The 20,085-nt window shown below is 43.2% G+C and overlaps 1 protein-coding gene across 5 annotated transcripts in view; it reads right to left on the bottom strand.

The window, feature by feature from the left end:
- The window catches only part of AUTS2 (activator of transcription and developmental regulator AUTS2), a 1,092,405-nt gene that overhangs the window by 353,491 nt on the left and 718,829 nt on the right, over positions 1 to 20,085 (bottom strand). For all 5 annotated transcript variants that reach the window (XM_051992004.1, XM_051992007.1, XM_051992006.1 and 2 more), the window contains exon 5: positions 2,230 to 2,259. In XM_051992004.1, the coding sequence (XP_051847964.1) occupies positions 2,230 to 2,259 (30 nt within the window). The remainder of the gene's footprint in view (positions 1 to 2,229; positions 2,260 to 20,085) is intronic.

The raw sequence follows: 20,085 nt of genomic DNA, 5'->3' as shown, positions 1-20,085 counted from the left end.
TCCGTTCCCTTTCTTTGCTGGCCTTTCTTTCCTGCCCATCCTCCTTTCCCATTCCCGAAAATACCTCTATCTATCAAGTAATGGCGTCTCTCTCCATTGATGGCAGACTAAAAATCCACCCAGAATTACCCCATCAGCCTCTCCCGGCCTGTACATCACTCCCCAACGTGCGGTTGTTAAATCAAGCATTTTGGGAGGGAAGGAAGTGCCGACATGCAGAGGCTACCTCTCTTCCTCTGAAGATGCGTTCTCTCTAAAATGTATGGGCAGGTAAATGATTTTTCAGAATCAGAGCAGAGATTCACGAAGGACAGACAAAATGGAGCTCACTTTCCCTTCCCTTGCCTAGGAGGGCAGACGGAGAGTGGGGACAGCAGAGTTGGCTTCCAGCTTGGTAGAAAGACCCCAGCTAAGGTGAAATGCTGGAGAGGAGCCCCCAGGGACAATCCTTACCCGAGGAGAACTTCCTCCCATACTACAATAAAAGGAACTGTGTCCCAGGGAGTCCGTGGGCCAGGGGGTGTCCCCGGGGCAGAAGGACAGCCTTCCATCCCCAGAGCTGTCGCCACCCAACGAAGGCAGCTCTTGCATCCTTCGGACATCCTCCTGAGAGGATGTGAGGATCCCAGTGTCTGAGGAAGGAAGAGCCGGCTTGTCAGTTAAACAAAGGAATAATACACGGCCTCCTTTAGAGTGTGTACTTTACCTGTCATCCAACAGCCCATTATCATGTCACGGCACAGTGCACCCTTCCATAGGTCACTTTGTTTAAAATGACATGGATAATGCATATGTCAGCAAGCTGACAGTCCTGGCCGTCCTTCAGAGATAAAAACCTCAAGGCGAGAGCCGGTTCTTATCTGGGGGACACGCTTTGGTCTATCATCTTAGTCAGGCAGAACATGATTTCTCCAGAGAACACTTTTTTCATTTCCTGATTTTAAGGAAATCAAATAAGCACCATTTGTCTTCATCTGAATATGCTTGACCTGCTCAAATGATGATGTCTCGCATTTTATAACAGGCTACATATGCTGAATTCAAATTAACGGCAGCTAAGAACCAAGGCCTTCAGATCTCTCTTCGAGGCTGGCAGCCGAGAGGGAGGGGAGACTCCCAGCTTCAGGAGCCCTGGCGCACGCGGAGAAAGAACTCCCCTCCCCAAGTGATAGCCGCAAGAGTCTCCTGTGGCAAGAGGGTGAGGTTCATTAGCACGTACTGAAGAAGGGCCCTCTCCAGAGAAAGGGCAGCAGCACAGTTGGGCTTGGGGCAGGCCCTGTCACAAGGTGGTTGGTCAATGGTTAGAGAAACCATGGTTCTGAGGAGTTTCTTTTCATTAGATGGGAGAAACAATAAATTACAGTCAATCTTACCAATAAGTTTGAGAGAGTGCAGGAGAAAACGAGTAAGAACGATCGATAACCAAACAAAGAACTTAAGGTTGCCGGATATTGAAATATCTCACTTTACCAGGTAGTTGTCGATCCTTGTCTGGGAGATCTGAAAACAGGCTCCCCTCCTTGATCCACTTTGGGCTGGGTAAGCGAAGGTCGGGAGGTCATGAGCCCCCAAATCCAGTGCATACCTGATGAAGAAACTACCTACCCATTCTCTGATCCGAAAGAAAAGAAGGCAATTTCCCCAGAGGTGGACCCCTTTCCCTTCCACCACCCAATAGCAGATTCCCCAAATTCAATTTAAAAACAGATTTTAAATATTTTCTTTCAAGAAAACCATTGTGCATGGAAAAGCAAACAAAGTTAAGTACTAGAGTGCATGAAAAGATCAAATCAAATATGTTAACAGAAATACTCAAATGACATTTATATTAATTACCATAATGTGTACTGACAATTTCCACACCCCCATTATGGTAAGGGGATGGGGGAGGCAAGTAGAAAACTACTATCTATTCATCTTATTTCACAATATCTTTCTGGGAACACAATTCTGCTCCCATAAAGAAAGATCCCATGGGCCAAGTGCAAGCAATATTAAAGAGGTCGTTTTCCAATCCATCCTTACTCATCCAACATGTAGGGATGGAAGTCCCATGATGTGATTGACATGTATTACTTCAAGAAGAGAAAAGTAGATATAAACGTCTACGAGGAAGCATTCTCTTCAAAGGAAACACTAGGCAGGTATACAGTATGTATGTGTATGTGTGTGTGTGCGTGTGGGTGTACAATGAATCCAACTGTACGGTGCAATTGATATAGGTCTTACCTTCTCCTCCTGGTCACTGTCACTGTCACACTGAAAAAGAAAGAAAAAAGAAGTTCAATTAAAGGGAAACATTTTTTAGGTTGTTTCTGAAGGAAGAAAGTAATAACTGTGAAACCAATGGGGGAGGGGAGAGTCTTGTGCTAACTGGTGCACGGGGATGCTTGAAAAGAGATTCTCCCACCGATCTGGCTGTCAAGCGAACCTGTGACAAAAATCTCAGGGAGTGAATTAGTAGTTTTACATGGCATCAGTGCCACATAGCTCTTTCTGTGGACCTTCCAACACATCTGGTGACAGACAGGAGGGACTGTAGGGCAGGAAAAATGACATTTCGCTGGCCAGAACATAAATTTCTAGGGTACCATTGTTCAGTTACAGATGAAGGTGAGCTAAGAAAATTTATGGGGATCTAGGGATACCATCCTTTTTTCAATGAGAATTGAGAAATCACATCCACATCCAATCCATCCATCCATCCAATACTAAACCTTCCTTAAGTGTCCAATATGTGCCAGGTGCTGGCATATAAGGAAAAATGTGAATGATGGCACTGTATAACCCCAGAATTTATATTTATATTTGTATAACCCCAGAATTTTAGAGTTAAAACAGGCCAAAGAGGATATGATTACGACAAGAGATAGCATTTATACATTTATAGAGTACTTTAAGGTTCACAAAACTTTCCTTTCTTCTTCCCTCTGTCTCTCTCTCCTTTCCTTCCTTCCTTCCTTCCTTCCTTCCTTCCTTCCTTCCTTCCTTCCTTCCTTCCTTCCTTCCTTCCTTCCTTCCTTCCTTCCTTCTTTCCTCCTTCCTTTCCTTCCTTTCTTTCTCTTTTCTTTTCTTTTTCTTCTTTCCTTCTCTCTTTTCTTCTACCTACCTACCTACCTACCTACCTACCTCTATCTCTTATCTCATCTGATTCTCAATACAACCTTGTAAGCTTTCATATTGCCCCTCTTTAAAGATGAATAAACTGAGACTGAGATGGGTTAATGACTGGCCCAGTCACATAACTATTGGATATCTGAGGCAGGATCTGAACTCAGGTCTAGTGGTTAATCTGCTAGGCCACCTAGATAATCTCTATAATTTTACTTTTCCATTAAACATCCCCAGTTCCTTCCCCTGATCGTCTCCTGGTGTCACCTCACCAGGGCGGCTCCCTGCCTCCCACCATGTTCCATCTGACAATCTCCTTCTTCAGTAATGGCGCCCAGAATGAAACCCCCTGACCATCACACCTTCTCACATTTAAGAAAATGGGAACTGGCAGCAAAAAAAAAATCACCATTTGTCATAGCTAACTTACCCAGTCTGACTGCCCAGAAAAGAAATCCACATTTCCTAAAAAGAACACACTGTGGGCAAGAGACCAGTGGTGATTGACTCATAAGGAAGAACAAAGTGTTTTTGGAACAGAGACTCAAACCATGTCCTGGCTCTCCAACTGGCTTTGGAAGATTTTAAAGATCATAATTAACCTGAGTTAGAGTCAGAAGACCAGAGCTTGACTTCCAAGTCTACCATTCACTACCCGTGTGGCCTGGATTTTAGCTTGTTTGTCAAATGAAGTTGGGTCAGAGGAGAAGGTTTCCTTCAGATTTCCAAGTCAGTGATCCTGTGCGTCACTTAAGCCCTAACTTTCCTCCTTTGTGAAATGAGAAGACTGGGTGGGATTTACTCTAAGGTTCCTCAGTCTCTGAACTTTTCCTCCTTCGCACAAGGCCATATTTTTGAAGGTGGTGATTTTGCTAAATAAAATAGAAGTTACTGAACCACAGTCCACAAACTCCTTATACCTAGTTTGCATTTTCATAATCTTTTTTTTCTCTCCCTCTTTCTGTCTTTTCTCTCTCTTTCTTACTCTGTCTTTTTTCTCCATCTTTCTGTCTCTCTCCCCCTCACAGTTTTCCTCCTCCTCTTCCCTTCTTTCTTTCAGCATTCTGAATGACCAAGGTCAGTCAAGTTTCATTTTGTCCCTACTCTGTGACAGACACCGTACAAAGTATTGGAAAAACAGAGAGGGACAGATGCCATCTCTGCCCTGGAGGAGTTTACAGTCTAACAGAGGAGACAACCTCTGAACAACCATGTACAAGTTATCTCTGTGCACACTGGGACATGCATGTCACATACATGTGAGACTGCGCATGTGCATGCTATGTACATGTGTGTGTGTACATCCATGTGAGATGAAGGGGAGATAACCAACAGAGGAGGCCCGAGCCTGGGGGATTGGGAGGGGCTCCCTTAGTTCCCTGGGGAAGACCCAGGTGAAGGAGGAAGACAGAAGGGACTCGGGTTCCCAGGCCCTAGGACAGAGCTGAGGGAGCTCGGAGGTGGAGAGCCTGGACAAGGCTAAGCCATCTGCCTCCGGCCTCCCGCTTGGGACCCTCGGAGCTTTCTTGGTGGGGAGATGGCCACTGCCCTTCATTCAGGCCTCCTTAAGGCTGCTTGGTGGGGGGAGCAGGACCGGCGATGGGGGGGAGCGGGACAGGATGGGGGGAAGCAGGACGGGCGATGGGGGTGACTGGTGATGGTGGGGAGCGGGACCGGATGGGGGGGAGCGGGACCGGATGGGGGGGAGCAGTGATGGGGGGGGAGCGGGACAGGATGGGGGGGAGCGGGACCGGATTGGGGGGAGCGGGACAGGATGGGGGGGAGCGGGACCGGATGGGGGGGAGCGGGACCGGATGGGGGGGAGCGGGACCGGATGGGGGGGAGCAGGATGGGCGATGGGGGTGACCGGTGATGGTGGGGAGCGGGACCGGATGGGGGGGAGCGGGACCGGATGGGGGGAGGCGGGGAGAGGAGCCGTTCCCCGCCCGGGCCCGGCTCTCGTTGCTGAGTAATCAATGACAGCTGAAGGCGCCCGCAGCCTTCACCGCCGTGCCCGAGAACGGGCGGGGGCCCGGCCCAGAGGCCTCTCTCCGTGGGAACAGCCATTTTCCTCTCAGTGCTAAGCTTCTCGCCTTCCGCCAGTCCAGTTCTAATTTCAAGGTCCACTTAATTCTGCAACGAGTAATTACTGCTATCCCCAGAAGTGCCTCGTCTCCAGAGCTAAGCATATGGCGCAGGACTGAGACCTACTGGTCTCCATTATGGAAGCGGCGCGGGTGCCAAGCCGATTAGGAGCGGCTCGGGCTCCCCCGCACCACCGGCTGACTGACAGCTCCGCGATCGCCGGCCCGGCGTCTGCCAAAAAAGCCTCTGCGGCACCGGGGCCCACCTGGCGCGCTGAGGAAACAGCTCCATTCCCGGTATTAAATTCCCACACTGACCCGGGCCGGGGCCGCGCTCGGCAGGAGCGCGCCATCCAATTTACAGCTCGGTCCTCGCGAGCCTCCGGTGCCAGCCCCTGGCAGAGACGGATGATGGTCAGCCCCCTCCAGCTCATAAATTATGCAAAGGCAATAAATGCGCTCGGCAAACAGCCCCTCGCGTCCGCCTGGCCCGGCTCCTGGCTCCGCGCGCGCTGCAAAGCCAGGAGTCCTGCACACACAAGAGGCCTATTCCCCCATAAAAGGGGGTTTTGTGGACAGCCAGAGTCAGAGACCCACAGTTCCGCGGGCCGGGCTGGCAGCGCTTCATGAGCCAGCCTTGGGAAGAAGGGAGCTGGGTTTATAGATGTGGCGCTGGGAGGACTCGCAGCCCTCAATTCATGTTTCATACACTGGAAGGCTTTAACCCTCCTCCCCGCCCTGCGCAGGCCCCGGCGACTTGGGGTCCCCAGAAGACCGAAGTTTTCCGCTTTGGGGCTCCCTGGAAACCCGCTCCAATTCTACACATTTACACCAAATCACCTCCAAAGAGAGGCTGAAAAATGGGGGGGGGGGTCCATGGCACAGCAGCGCAGGGCTGGGCCCCAGGGGACTGACGGGCCAAGCGCAGCCTTCCCACACGGGGGTCTCGCTTTGGTGCTAAAAGCTGAGCCGGCCGCCAGCCCGAGCCCAGAGGTGATGGGCCTGGACCTCTCATGAAAGATTCCCGAACCCTTTATGAGGAGTTAGAAATAATCCCCCTTCATTTTCAAAGGGAGCCTGCCCAGAAGGAAAGATTGGATTTCTAAAGCCGGGCCTAAGATCAGAAATCCCGGTTTTTGGTACCCCCTCCGGACAGAGTTTGGCTACGGCTTAGCCAAGGGCACAGGAAGGCTCCGAGATCCCTACTTTTTATCCTGAGCCTGGTGCTCATTTCATTGTCTTCTGTCAACAACTGGATGGGTTCCTCCGCAATTCCCTAAACCATCAGACCAGGGAGGGGGTCCTTTGAGTAACAGTTCATTCTTTTTTCCTTCTCCCTCCCTCCCTCTCTTTTTTCCTCTCTCCTTCCTTCCTTTCTCCTTCCCCCTTCCCTCCCTCTCTTCTTCCCTCCCCTTTTCTCCCTCCTTCCTTGCTTCCCTCCCTTCCTCTCCCCTTCCCCCCTTTCTGTCTTTCTCACACACACACAATCTTCTGAGAAATGGGAGAGACATAAATCAAAGGGGGGAGGAGATGGTAATTCGAGGATCTGAAGAAAACCCTATTTCTGAATATAACAGGATGTGTGCCTGAAAATGCAGAGTGGAATTAGGGGCCACAAGCGGAGGCCACAGAAAGGACCGCTTCCTCTTCAGTGTTCGTCGGGGCCTTAACCCGCAGCCTATCATTACGAAAGCCTATGATTAAAAAGCACAGGTGTGAGACTGGCCTGCATTCACTTCCCCAAATGGGGCCATGGGGGTGATTAGCTCATTGGGCCGGAGAGCCGCATCCCCCCTGCAGCTGGATCGCTGATGTCAAGGTCTGCGCCGTCTCCTTGGCTCCCTCCAAATCCACAGGACGCGATGGAACACCACGTGCTCGGCGAAAGAGCGTGACAATGGCTGAATATATCACGCAAAGTGACATGCTCTCCATTCTGCTCAATGGACCTTGCCATAACACCTATTTCATCCCTCGGATCCATTCATCATTGCCATGAAAAAAGTGGCGTGGTTGGGCAAAGAGATGCTGCTCTTGGGCCTGCCCAGAGGAAATTGGAAGAAAATGAGGGAGGACCCTGAGATGTGAACCATGTACTTCAGCATCATGCGCAATCTGACTCACTGGCACCCCAATAAATACAGCTTTGTATGGGGCTCCACCGACTCCTCTTGTTGGAACTGTCCGGACAAAGCCAGAAACACTTAGCTAATTTACTTTCTTGTAACACACACACACACAACACACACACACACACACACACAATCTGTCATTGTCCCATCTGTCCCCTCTCTCCCTAGATGGTACAGGGCCCAAAGCACCAGGCCTAGACTCAGGAAGACCTGAATTCAGAAATGACCTTGGATGCTTACTCGCTCTGTGTCTCTGGGAAAATCACTTAAACTCTTTTCCTCTGTTTCCCTAAAAGTAAAAAGGGGATCGTAACAGCACCCACTTGAAAGAGAAAATATATGTAGAGCACTTAGCAGAGTGGCTGGCACATACTGCTTACTAAGTGCGACATAAATATTAGCTATTAGTATTATTATCACTCTACCTTTAGCTCCTAGAAGAAACATTTGAGGCCCTGGAGTAGCCACTTTGATGTCATTTTGCTTTGACTCATTTCACATTGTTTACATTAATCTGGGATAATTTAGGGACTTTAAAGTGAAATTTAAAGTTGTTTCACCATTCCTCGCCTCAATCAATGAAAGAAGCTTTTTGAACCTGGGAAACACTTGAGGTGGCTCACTCCCCAGATGTGAAATGATACCATTAGCTAATACGGCTCTTTCAATAGCTGCTATGTGCGAATGACAAAATAAAATTGCCGGGGTAAGATGAGAGTCTAATTAAAATGCTCGCGTTCCCAAAATCAATGTAAAAAATATGAATAAAGTCACAAAAGAGCCTATTTTTATTCAGCTGGAGTCCGCGGAAATTGACATAAATCCAAACCATCTTCAATCCGTTCTAGCTACAAAAGCCTGAAAGTATAACGTGATTTACAACCTCATCAAAAGGGGGTGTCCTTGGATGAAATAGTTTTCAGTGACCACTGTTTCAAGCCGGGTCACACTGCACAGTCCAATAGTTTAAGAGCTTAAGGTGGACATTGCTGGTGAGATCTTCTGATGATCCATATTCATCCCCAACCCAACCAACAGGATTCGACAGGGTTCAAGTTCAACATGACATACATCTCCTTATCTTTCACCCCCTCCCTCCTCTTCCCTTCCTCCTTACCTGTCTCTGTCTCTCTGTCTCTGTCTCTCTCTGTCTCTGTCTCTCTCTCCCCCCCTTCCTCTCCAGGAGAAATCATTGGCTGAACCAAGTGGAAATTCTATGAACGAAGGGAGTTTCATGCCAATGTATACACACACACACACACACACACACACACACACACATACATACACACATCGTATATTTTCTTCCCTCCCTGGTTTTTAAATATGAGCTCTCACAGAAAAGAATAACATTGATGACGATAAATAGGTATTAGGTCTATTGTCACCACTGCCACCGTGTTTTTCATCAACATTAATATTTTTAAGATCAAGTAGATGTCCTACAAATCTGTGGAAAGTTTAGATGGATTTTTTTTTCTCCTTCTTAGAAGAAACAAAATTATTTTTTGTTGAGAATAAACAAAAAACCAAACCATAAGGAATTAAAAACTTGCTCTAAAATCAGACCCACAACCTTGGGTTGGCTCCAAAATTAAAGGGAAAATGAATTTTTTCATCTCTAGGTGAAACTCAAAGTCCGGGGAATCTACAATTAATCCTCCTTTTAGTCCCGGAAGGCATCTTGTCCTTGAGTTTCATTTCTCTTGCAACAGGCAACAAATACTTATTTAGAGTTTCATTGCTCAGTCACGTCCAACTCTTTGTGACCTTTTTTGGGGTTTTCTGGGCAAAGATACTGGAGTGGTTTGTTATTTCTTTCTCCAGCTCATTTGACAGATGGGGAAACTGAGGCAAACAGGGGGAAATGCCTTGCCCAGGATCACACAGTTTCTGAATTTTTCCAGTTGAGTTTTCCTATCTATTGCTGCCCTTTTAAAGCTTACATTATGTCAACAAATATGCCTAGAGCTGGGGGTCCAATGCAAATATAAGCCACCAGTCAGTATTGTGGTATGTGTCAGGTACTAGGTTAAGCTCTGAGAATATAACAAAAGATAAAAGTCAATCCCTGTTCTCAAGGAGCTTACAATCTAAATCAAAGCAAAAGACACTGTCTATTTTCAAAGAGATTACATGCTCACTGGGGGAAACATACCAAATCTCCTGGTTTTTTGTTATTAACAGCATTAATCCACAACTACCTCGGGATCCCACTAATTACTCTGAAGAAGGGGTTCGCAGAACCGGAATGACTCAGAAGGCAGTCTTGCCGTTCCAGCAGTCCTAGTGATCTTGCCCTGTAACCCGGAGCCATCTCCCATGGCTCAGAACAGAGCGGAGGCACTCGCCAGTTCCCTGTGTGACTTGGTTTCCCTCTGGCCCTGGATGCACTGATGGCTCCCAACTTTGCTGATGGGGTGAGGGAAAGAAAGTAAAGCATGTGACGGGTTAAAATAATACAAGAGCCTCTTTTTTCCTCTGTGTTGTGATCCATAAAAATCACCCTGAGCTTTCTCTTTCCTCCTCTGCCTAGGAAGCCAATTGCTCTGATTGCAGTGATATGAGCTTGCTAAGATGGCTTGCCCTTGCTTGTGAGGCAAATGGAACATGCTAATAGAACTTATCGCATTACCCGATGCAAAAGTGCCATAGCTCATTACTTTAAGATAAAAGGATATCATTGCAGACGGCAAGCAGAATTGACTTTCTGAGGCCTGACTTGATGATGATTTAATCAGTTGCTCTCTTTCACTTTTCATCTCGGTGCCTGTCGGTTTCACAGGTGCCGTTAAATGAGACACTCAGAAAGTGAGCGGAGGGAAAGAAATTGCTGTCATTACTTCTCAAGAAAGGAGGTATGCAAATTTTCGACAGAAAGATTGCGTTCATAATGGGCCGGGTAAAATACAAGGATCAGCCTTGACAGGTGGGGGCAAGCCATTTGGATGTCCTCGGCTTGGCAAGGGAGGGGCCCAGAGAAGGCACAGAGGGGGGTCTGTCTGGGGGGATGGCGGCGGTCCTGCAAGGGGCTCTCCTTGGACCAGAGATGGTGGTGGAGAAGGTCAAGACGAGGGCAGGCTTTAGGGCGCAAGGGGGGCAATAACCCACTGGAGGGAACCCAAGGTCATGCAGTTCAACTGGACAGAAGAAGAAACTGAGTCCGTGGGCACGAGATGCTGTGTCCAAAGTAACCCAGATGGGAAGGCGGGACCTCTGATCTTGGAACCAGTGAACTGATTGGAGAGGGAGCGAATAGATAGGCAGCGAAACTCGAACAAAGGAAAAAACACCCACCAGCACGGTTCGGCACCTACTACATACTAGCCATTATCTCAGATACTAAGGACCCAAATTTTTAAAAAATCCTCTTATTAAGGTGATTTTAATTTAATAGCACTTTATTATAGTGCCTGGTACCCAGTAAGCACTTGCTAAATGTTTAATGATTGTAATAATGATGAAATTCAGAGGAAACTAGTATATGTATATGTCTAAAAATATATAATTCTTCACATATTTCTTTCTATATGTACTTATATGTATATATTTACACATCTATTTACATATATACATAAATATTAACTAAATACAATAACATGAAAATATACTAAGAATATCTAAAGTATCTTTGAAAAAAGGGTGATTATAACTGGACAGGGGTGGGTATAAGGGGGAGAAAAGACACTGATACTCAAGCTAAGCCTTGAAGGGACAAGAGAAAGAGTCAGATAGTCATTCAGTTAATAAACATTTATTATGCATCAATGATGTATATCACTGTGCTAATTTTAGAAAAAAATTCAATCCATACACAGGAAGATAGGGAAAATGCTACAGCAAACAGAATGGGAGAAGATGATTGAGACACTAAGTTCACGAGGGACAGTAACACAAAAGAAATCTGGCCTACGTGTACAGAAGTATCTATAGCGGCACTTTTTGTATTTAGAAAAAGAATTGGAAATTGAGGGAATGCCCATCAATGTGGGAATGGCCGAACAAGTTGTGGCCTATGAATCTAATGTAACACTCCTGTACAATAAGAAATGGTGAGCAGGTAGATTTCAGGAAAAACATGGAACTTACTTGAACTTACATGACTTACATGAACTGATGCTGAGGGAAGTCAGCAGAACTAGGAGAACGCTGTACACAGTAACAGAAACGTTGTGCAATGATCAACTATGACTGACTAAGCTCTTCTCAGCAATACAATGACCCAAGACAATTCCAAAAGACTCATGAGGGGAAATGCTATCCACATCCAGAAAAAGAACTGTGAGAGTCTAAATGTAGATCAAAGCGTATTATTTTCATTTTTTCTTTTTTTTTTCTTATGGTTTTCCCTTATGTTTTGTTTCTACTTTCATAACATGACTAATGTGGAAATAATGTATACGTGATTGCATATGTATAAGCTGTATTAGATTGTTTGCTACCTTGGGGAAAAGAAGAAAAAATTAAAACTCAAAATCTTATAAAAAGTAATGCTAAAAACTATCTTTATATGTAATTGGAAAAAAATTATTTACAAATGAGAAAGAAAAAAAGAGTAGTTTGGGGCCAGAATGTGAAGGATGCTTCATGTCCATGGGAGGATTTTATAATTTTATTTGAGAGGCAATAGGGACATAATGAAACGTCTTGAATAGGGGAGTAACAGTTAAGCCTGTGTTTTAGCAATGTCAGTTTGGTAGCTGTAGGATTATATGACAGTGATGAATAATATTGGACTTCCATTATTTCATTATTTAATTTAGAACTGGGTGAGAGTATTGTCCCTTGGATCTATTTTTTGAATTTAGTTTTGCCTACTAAATAGACAAAAGACTCCATCTTATAATTTGCATAGTCTGTAAGTCTTTAAGGAAAAGTATTATTATTGTTATTATTATTATTACTTCTTTTGACCTTTCATCTGGACACAAAACCTTGGCACAATTCTAGGCACAAAATAGTTGGTGTTTGATGAACTGCTGAAATGTTCCTTCATTTGTTAAACCTATCCATTGTTTGGGGGCCTTCAGTTTTGGCAGGGATTTTTTCTTATATCTGTTTTGAGTAGAGACCTTCAGAGGATTCTCATTTTCCCTGGCTTTGTGAAAGATGGAATGGGAAGCTTTACAAAAAAGAAAGAAAAAAGAAAAAAAACCTGGCCATAGTCAACTTTGAGAAGGTAGAATGAGTCTTAATGGATTAAATGGCTGGTTGGGGAGTGTAGGAATATGATTATGATTCATTTTCCTTTCAATAGGTTATTTCATTTCCACTTAAATTTTTTTAAGTAAGGTTTTTTTTTTTAAGGAAATATCTTAGAAAATCCTGAATTTTTAAGGGGAAAAAGGATATTGTAGGGATCATCCCAGATGACTAATTTTACATTGTAGTTGAAGACACTGTATATCACTGTGCTAATTTTAGAAAAAAATTCAATCCATTCACAGGAAGATAGGGAAAATGCTACAGCAAATAGACCGTAGGACAAGATGATTGAGACACTAAGTTCATGAGGGACAGTAACACAAAAGGATAGATTTTACTAAGGTATAGATGCACAGCCACCAGCCAAGGAAGGCAGCCTCGTAAATTGGATGCTGGATTTAAGAGTCAAGAAAACCTGATTTCAGGTCCCTTCTCAGATCTTCATGGGCTGTGACACTTGGTAAGTTTTCATTTGTTTATTTATTTGCTTGTTTGTTTATTTATCAACACCTTTCAGTCTGAGTTACTTCTTTGAAGGGAGTCACTTTTGAAACTTGCATTCTACATTTGTTAAATAAAGGGGAATGAATAGATGATCAATAGGGAACAACTTGGCTCTAAATCTAGAATTCTAGAGTCAGGAATTAAGATTTTTAAGCAATATGAAATGCCCACTGGGTAGTTGGGCAAATGGGTAATGGGCAAAGAAATCCTTCTCTGAGACTCTAATTGTCACCAATAATCACTATATTTTTCAGGAGACACTGTACTAGGTAGTAGCAATACTACTAATAAATAATACTACTAAATAACAAATAAAATGATCTTTTATCTGACGAGGATCATGTTCTATTGCTGGGGGAATCCTGGGGATCAGAGACAGCAGGATGTGAAACAGGTTTTTACTGGGGGAAAAATAAAGTAAACCTGTAGAGATATTATCATCCTTTTTTGTGTGTAGCTGTATCACTTATATCCAAGTGGGCTGAAAGCTCTTTGAGATCAGGGACCAATTTGTTGATTAAAATCAAATAATGGTCTTGGGTGAACAAGAGTCAGATCTTATTCAAACCCATGGGAGTGCTGGTAGTAATCTTTTTCATGTGTGTTCCAATTCTTCCCAAGTAGACTTCAAGGTCACTGAACACAAAGAATGATTTGTTAATTACAATTTAATGGAATAAAATGGGAGAGCATTTTGCAATTCCATCATCATCATCCTTATTATCGTCATTTTCTTCCTCTCATTTTCCTTCCTTTCTCTTCCTCTTTCTAGTCTTTCTTTTCCTCCCCCTGACAAAACCAAAGTATAGGCAGCGAGCAAATAACAGATTTGGGACAAGATAAGCCTAGTTTATTGGGCAGTGGTGAGTCAGAGGAGGGGGAGGAAGTGGAAAGGGGATGAATTCAACCAATCCCAATATTGAGACAATTTCTGTCCAGGCAAATCACTTCTTAAGTGGGTCAGTGAGCCAGACAAAACTCTAACAATCTCATGATTCTGTTCTGTGTGGGGCAGCAATCTCCTTCTCTTGCCAATTGGCCAGCCACAAGGGCTTGGAATTCCATCTTCTATTGCTTTTTTCTCCCTAAAAATTTTGGAATGATCTGAATCCATTTCCTTGCCAAGTAACCCATGAGAAACCCTCAGATAGAAATTGAGATAAAATATCTGAAGGGAATCCTATGATTAAAAAATTTAGAGGGAAAAAGTTCAAGAAAATGAGACTAAGCCACTCAAATACCAAAGTTCTAATTAGGAAAAATCAAGGAGAGGGAAAGCAAATTATAAGCATCAAGGTAATCACTAGAGGGAAAAATAAAATCACATTCTTAGTCATTTAAAGATTACTCCAAGGAGATGTTGGCCCCCTACCATTATTGTTCCATTCTTGTATCTAATGGAGAATCTTGACAGGTCACGGTAGACTTGGAGACTATTCATTTGAAGTTATTTGATAGTCTGAAGCATTAACCTCATCTTGTTAGTCACTTATTCTCCAAAATAGAACCAGATACACTACTAATTTATCACCTCTCATTCTTGTTTCATTAAAAAAAAAAAAAAAACTCCTTGTACAGGAAAGACAAATTACTTTGGAAGCTTCTGCATATTGCATATACTGGCTCTTGCTTCTATTTTCTAGATCTAAGATCTAGATCTTAGATCATCAGGAGACTTGAAAGCCTTTTAATTTTGTCTTTATGCAAATTTCTCCATCCATTCATTCATCCATACCATAATTATGATCTCATTGATATGGGGAACAACTGATTACAAACCATACACGCGACCCTCAAGCCGTCTAAATGAACAACCACCACCCAAACAAAAATGTGTTCCATCCCTACAGATGAGTTTTTGCTCAGGCATTTATAGTCTTGGGCAATTGTGTGGAGAGTTGAAATGTTAACTGGCTGGCCCGGGATCACAAAACCAGCAGAACTGAGAAAATGAACTTGAAGCAACCCAGTTGTTTCTGAACCAATCCTCTATCCATTATACCCAGGGTCCTTACTTTTTATTCTTTTTGGGTGGGAGAGGTCATAACCCCTTTGGCTATTTTTAAATGCATGAAATAAAATACATAAGATTATAAAAGAAAAATATTTTTCTTATTCAATTTCATGGATACCCTGACATCTATCTATGGTTCCCTTAGGGGGTCTGTGAATCCCAGATTAAGAATCCCTACACTGTATGTATAATGATGATACAATGCAACTTTGAAATCACTTTGCAGCCTTGTGAATAAATATACAAGTTAGATGATGAGTGGATGGCTATCCATTCGGCATCCAGGCATGTGGGGTTCTGAGGTACGTGGAGCGCGTGGGAAGGAATATGAATAATTTATTGTCGAGAAATACTGGAGATGCATTTACTATGTGTAAGGCCCTGAGAAAATTTGTACTGTGTATCTGAGGTCTAAGTGAGGGGTCAATAAACTACGTCTCCGGGGTCAAATGTGGCTGACCCTGCTTCTGACGGTCCTGCCTAAAAATGCTTTTTACATTTTAAAATACAAAAAATCTGTTTTAAAACATAAAAAAAATCTTAGTCTGCAGTTATATAATGGTAGGCAGCAGGGCAAATCTGGTCCATGGGTCATAGTTTGCCAGACTGGGGTCCAGGCTAATGCAAGCTTATCCCACATGCCATCATTCACTTGTGCTCTGAACCCACAACTGATGAAACAACATGACAGTGAGGAGTTAGTTCAAAGCTAAAATACAATTTACATCTCAAGAGACAGACTGAATGATGTTCTGCTGGGATTTCAGACCATTAAGTTGGGGTTTGGTTACAATGGATTCAAGTTATTTCAAAACAACATTGGTTAGCACAATGGCAGATGAGTCCTTTCCAAGCAAAGAATGAGATAAGTCTATCTGACTGGAAGCTCAGGGGATTAACTGAAATGTGGGTCCGTGACTATGTTATATTGAGAAGGTGACATGTACAAAGTGGATTTGAGGTATGTTAATGGAGAAATTGTATGGCCTAAAGTCTAGAGGGCAAACTTGGGAATTAGGAAAATTCTGGCCTAAATCGTACCGGTTGTGCAACTCCAAGCAAATAATTTAGTCTCTCAGTATACAGTAAACATTTTTAGGCTAGAATTGGCAGCCCAGGTGTCATTCTGTTTTGGGTAAGAATTTCCTCTTTGAGAATTTTATATAGCCATGAAATCACAATTCCAGTTCACATACGGGTCCCTCCCCATCTGCTCCCATCCCTCCCCAAATCCATTTATGTTAAGAGATAGGAAAGACAGATACCTTAAAATTATAAACATCTGGAATTTTGCATATCCCAATGAACCTAATCTAATTTCCAAGTTTAATACAATGAGAGAACTAGCCTAAGAAAAATTATGGTAAACTGATGAAGAAATGATTTTTTTAAAAGTAAAACCACTGAAAGTGGGAAAAATAGAAATCTCACAATCTTCAAACTTTTCTTTTTCTCCTCTTACAAATTCAAACCAGCTAAAGCAATTGAGATTGAACAGTAGGGGAAAAGAACGGTGCTCCCTCAGGCCCAAGGCTTTAATAATGCACCATCAACTTCTCAACATGGGGGTTTTTCAGTAGCAAGGTACTAAATGAAAGACAATTCTACAGGCAATATAAACATGACCAGAGACAAGCTGATGTATTGGTGTTATAAGGATCCAAATAATGCTTAAACACCTAAGCGTGCCTTTACAATGGACTGCAACTTGCCTTATTGATCCTGCTTAATGAACTGGGGATCTGCCTTCCTTCTTTCTTCTCTTTTCAGAATTTGGCAGACTCATAATCAGGACGTTAAAATAAATGCTACTTATGAATAGCCCGTTCGTTTCCCAGTGACTTCAGAGCTCAATCATCCCTGTTCTACCTGAAGGAGGAAAAGTCTTTTATAAATTGGGTATTTAAGTAAATACAAATTGACCAGATTTGTAGCACCCATCGGTTGGCCTCTCTTGGATTTCCTGTTTTGACATACTACATGCAGCAATTTTGTCTCCACCATCTCTTATTAGAAAATGGATGTATTATTTTTCCCCCTGAATGCTGCAATTACAATAATTGAATTTAAAACGGGGGATTGAATTTCTCTATTTGGAGGAAAGGAATCATTGTGCATTTCTGATTAAAATCAAGGGCTCTGAAAAGAGGTTGTACAAATTCTGGATTCAGTATCCCTGAGTGACTCCTAGTCAGACCAGAAAGGCAGTTAGTAAGAAAAGAGAAAATTAAAATGCAGGGGAACACATTGCCTTGGCAGCCAGCTCTGTCTTTGGGCTCATTTGCTTTGTCTCCTGGCCTTCAGTCACCAACACCCTGGTGACAGAGGCAATCAGAACACTGCCATATTGTCACATTTTAAATGGCAGCAGTGCAGGAGTTTCCCACTGTGTCAAAAATTAAGAGTTAAAATGTAAGAAAAAACAAACACCTCTTTGTGTTCAAAACGCCCATGCATTCATAGACCTTTAGTGTTTCTGGTAGGCTTTTATTTTACCAAGAGAGATCTCCCCACTGTATCACTACGGAATCGATTGAGTTTCTAAACTATCCTGCTTTTTTCTGAGCTCTTCTGACACGGAGAACACCAGGACAGGCAGATGGAAGAGATAGAAAAATTAAGATGCGTCCCTGACTTGATGGGAATCATACAATCACAGATTTAGAAGTAAAAGAGACACTGTGAGTCATTAAGTCGAGTTCCTTTCATTTTACAGAGGGGTTGTGACATGTTCTTCTGCAGTCTGGTTGGGGAAGATGACATCAAGAGAGATAACTGAGATGCACACGGAAAGGAATGAACAGACAATGGGCAAAATGCACCTAATAAAGGAAGGAAGGAAGGCTCATCTCTGTCTGGGAGATCAAAGGAGGTGCCAAGGATGATATGGAAATTAAGAGATGGGTGACAAGTGCTTTCTGATGGAAACCTTAAGGGACTTCCAAGGTTCTTTAGCCCATTCTGCAGATGATGAAACTGAGACCTAATGAGGGTCAGTTACTTGCTTGAGGTCACAATGACCCTAACTAGCAGGACTGGGATTCAATTTTGGGTTCACTGATGACAAATTTAATTTTTTTTAAAAAGCCAACCCACTATCTCTGATGTTCCCTTTTTCTCTCTCCCCCCATGATTTTCCTAGCCTTTGGAATCCTTCCCAACTCAGAATCTATGATTCTATGGTCTTTCTGGTCTAGGAATAATGGAAAGAATTTTAGATTTCTTATAGCACAGTAGTACTCTGTCACAATCATATACCATGACATTTAGCCATTCCCCTACTGACGGGTATTTACAGGAAATTGGGATAAAGAACTCAGAAAAGAAGGATTGTTTAGAATAGGTTCAAATCCTATTTCTTTCCTCTGGCTGCATTTTCTGCTTCATGTACAATAAGAGAGTTGGGTTGGGTAATCTCTAAGGTCCCTTTCAACTCTGAATCTATGATCCCCAACACAAAATCTTTTTTTTAAATGGTAGGGAAAAGTCCTCATATACCTCATTCCTCCTTGAAAGGACTGAGTCATGTATAATATTATTCTTTCTTTTAAAACCCATACCACCTGGGATAATGCTTCTAACTTAACTAAGCCCTAAGGATGTCCTTGTACTATTTGGTGTTCCCTACAATATTTTAAAAAGCCATTTACTAAATAAATGGAAAGTTTCCCCCATTCCTTTCTTGGCTCACTCATTAAAAGGGACTTTCCATCCTATCAGGTAGGTTGGCAAGGTTAACATTCAGTGCCCCGTGGGGCTTCAAGACTCTTACTGTCACTTTTCTGGCAAGGAACAGTCCCTTTTACTTGGTTCTCCTTTATCCTTAAGCTTTATTATGTGTTTGAGTAATCAATAAAAAGGTTCTATGGCGAGGGGTTTATTTTACCCCATAAATCTGAGGAGGCAAGAAGGATATGAAGACATCAGTATTGATGGGCTGTGCTGCTCTGTAACTCTGTGAAGGGGAAATACAAGCAACAGATTTAAATCTAAGAGGCCAGCACAGTAGCAGCAGTACCAGACTGGATGGCAGCAATCGTAAACCCACTCGGCAAGATCTATGGCAAATTCAGCTAGAAATCCAAATGATAAACCAATGGCATTCTCGTAGCAAGAGCAGGAGGCAAAAAGAAGAAGAAGAAAGCATTAAGAGGGTTGGCAGATTACCCCATAACAATGACAAATGCTTGAAATGGCTCTCAGAAATCCACTGTGACAACAGAAATGGATAGGGAAAGGTGTTCATCCAAAGGCAAATATTCATCCAAGTCCCATAAAGAAAAAAGGGCATAGATCATGGGATTTAGAGTTGGATGAGAACTTGGTGACTGTCTAGTCCAACACACACTAAAAAATGAACTCCTCAGGGCAACCTTCCCAACGAGGAGTCATCCAGGCTTTGCTCAAAGGGCTCCAAATGTAGCAGGCATCCAGGTGGGACAGTGCTGCCCTGGGAGTCAGGAAGAGCCTAATTCAAATTTTTCTTCAGATACTTAATAGTTGTGTGATGTGAGCTATTTAGCTTATTTTTATTGTATAGAATGCTAATTCACAGGATTGCTGTGAGGATCAAATGAGATAACATTCCTTGTCTGGACAACTCAAAATCAATCAACCAGTACTTATTAAGCACTTACTGTGTACTTGATAGGGTGCCAGACATTAGAAAATACAAAACATAATAGTCACACTTGGGAGAAATTAAAGGTCATAGATTAAGAGCAGTAAGAAACCTCAAAAATCACGTGATTGGGAAGGTAAGAAGGGTTCAAAAGGAAAGATCATAGGAGCATGGAACCATGGGTTTACAGCAGGATGGCTGTTGGCCAGTTAACCCCTTGTTTTGCAAATGAGGAGTTAAATGACTAACCTAAGTATATAGAAAAGCAGGTAGTGGCGGAACTGGGATAAAACTTGGGTGCATCCGAGTCCAGAGAATTCTGTACTCTAATGAAGCAAAAGTAGAGGCAGCCTTCTAAAACTCAGGACCAAAGCCATGATGCAGAAAAGGACAAAATGCGATGGTAGTCATGGG

Source organism: Antechinus flavipes, chromosome 4, assembly GCF_016432865.1.
Source record: "Antechinus flavipes isolate AdamAnt ecotype Samford, QLD, Australia chromosome 4, AdamAnt_v2, whole genome shotgun sequence".
In the NCBI taxonomy this organism is placed as follows: Eukaryota; Metazoa; Chordata; class Mammalia; order Dasyuromorphia; family Dasyuridae; genus Antechinus; species Antechinus flavipes.
The sequence above is the reverse complement of the archived record's forward strand: the minus strand, read 5'-3'. Positions and strand labels throughout refer to the sequence as shown.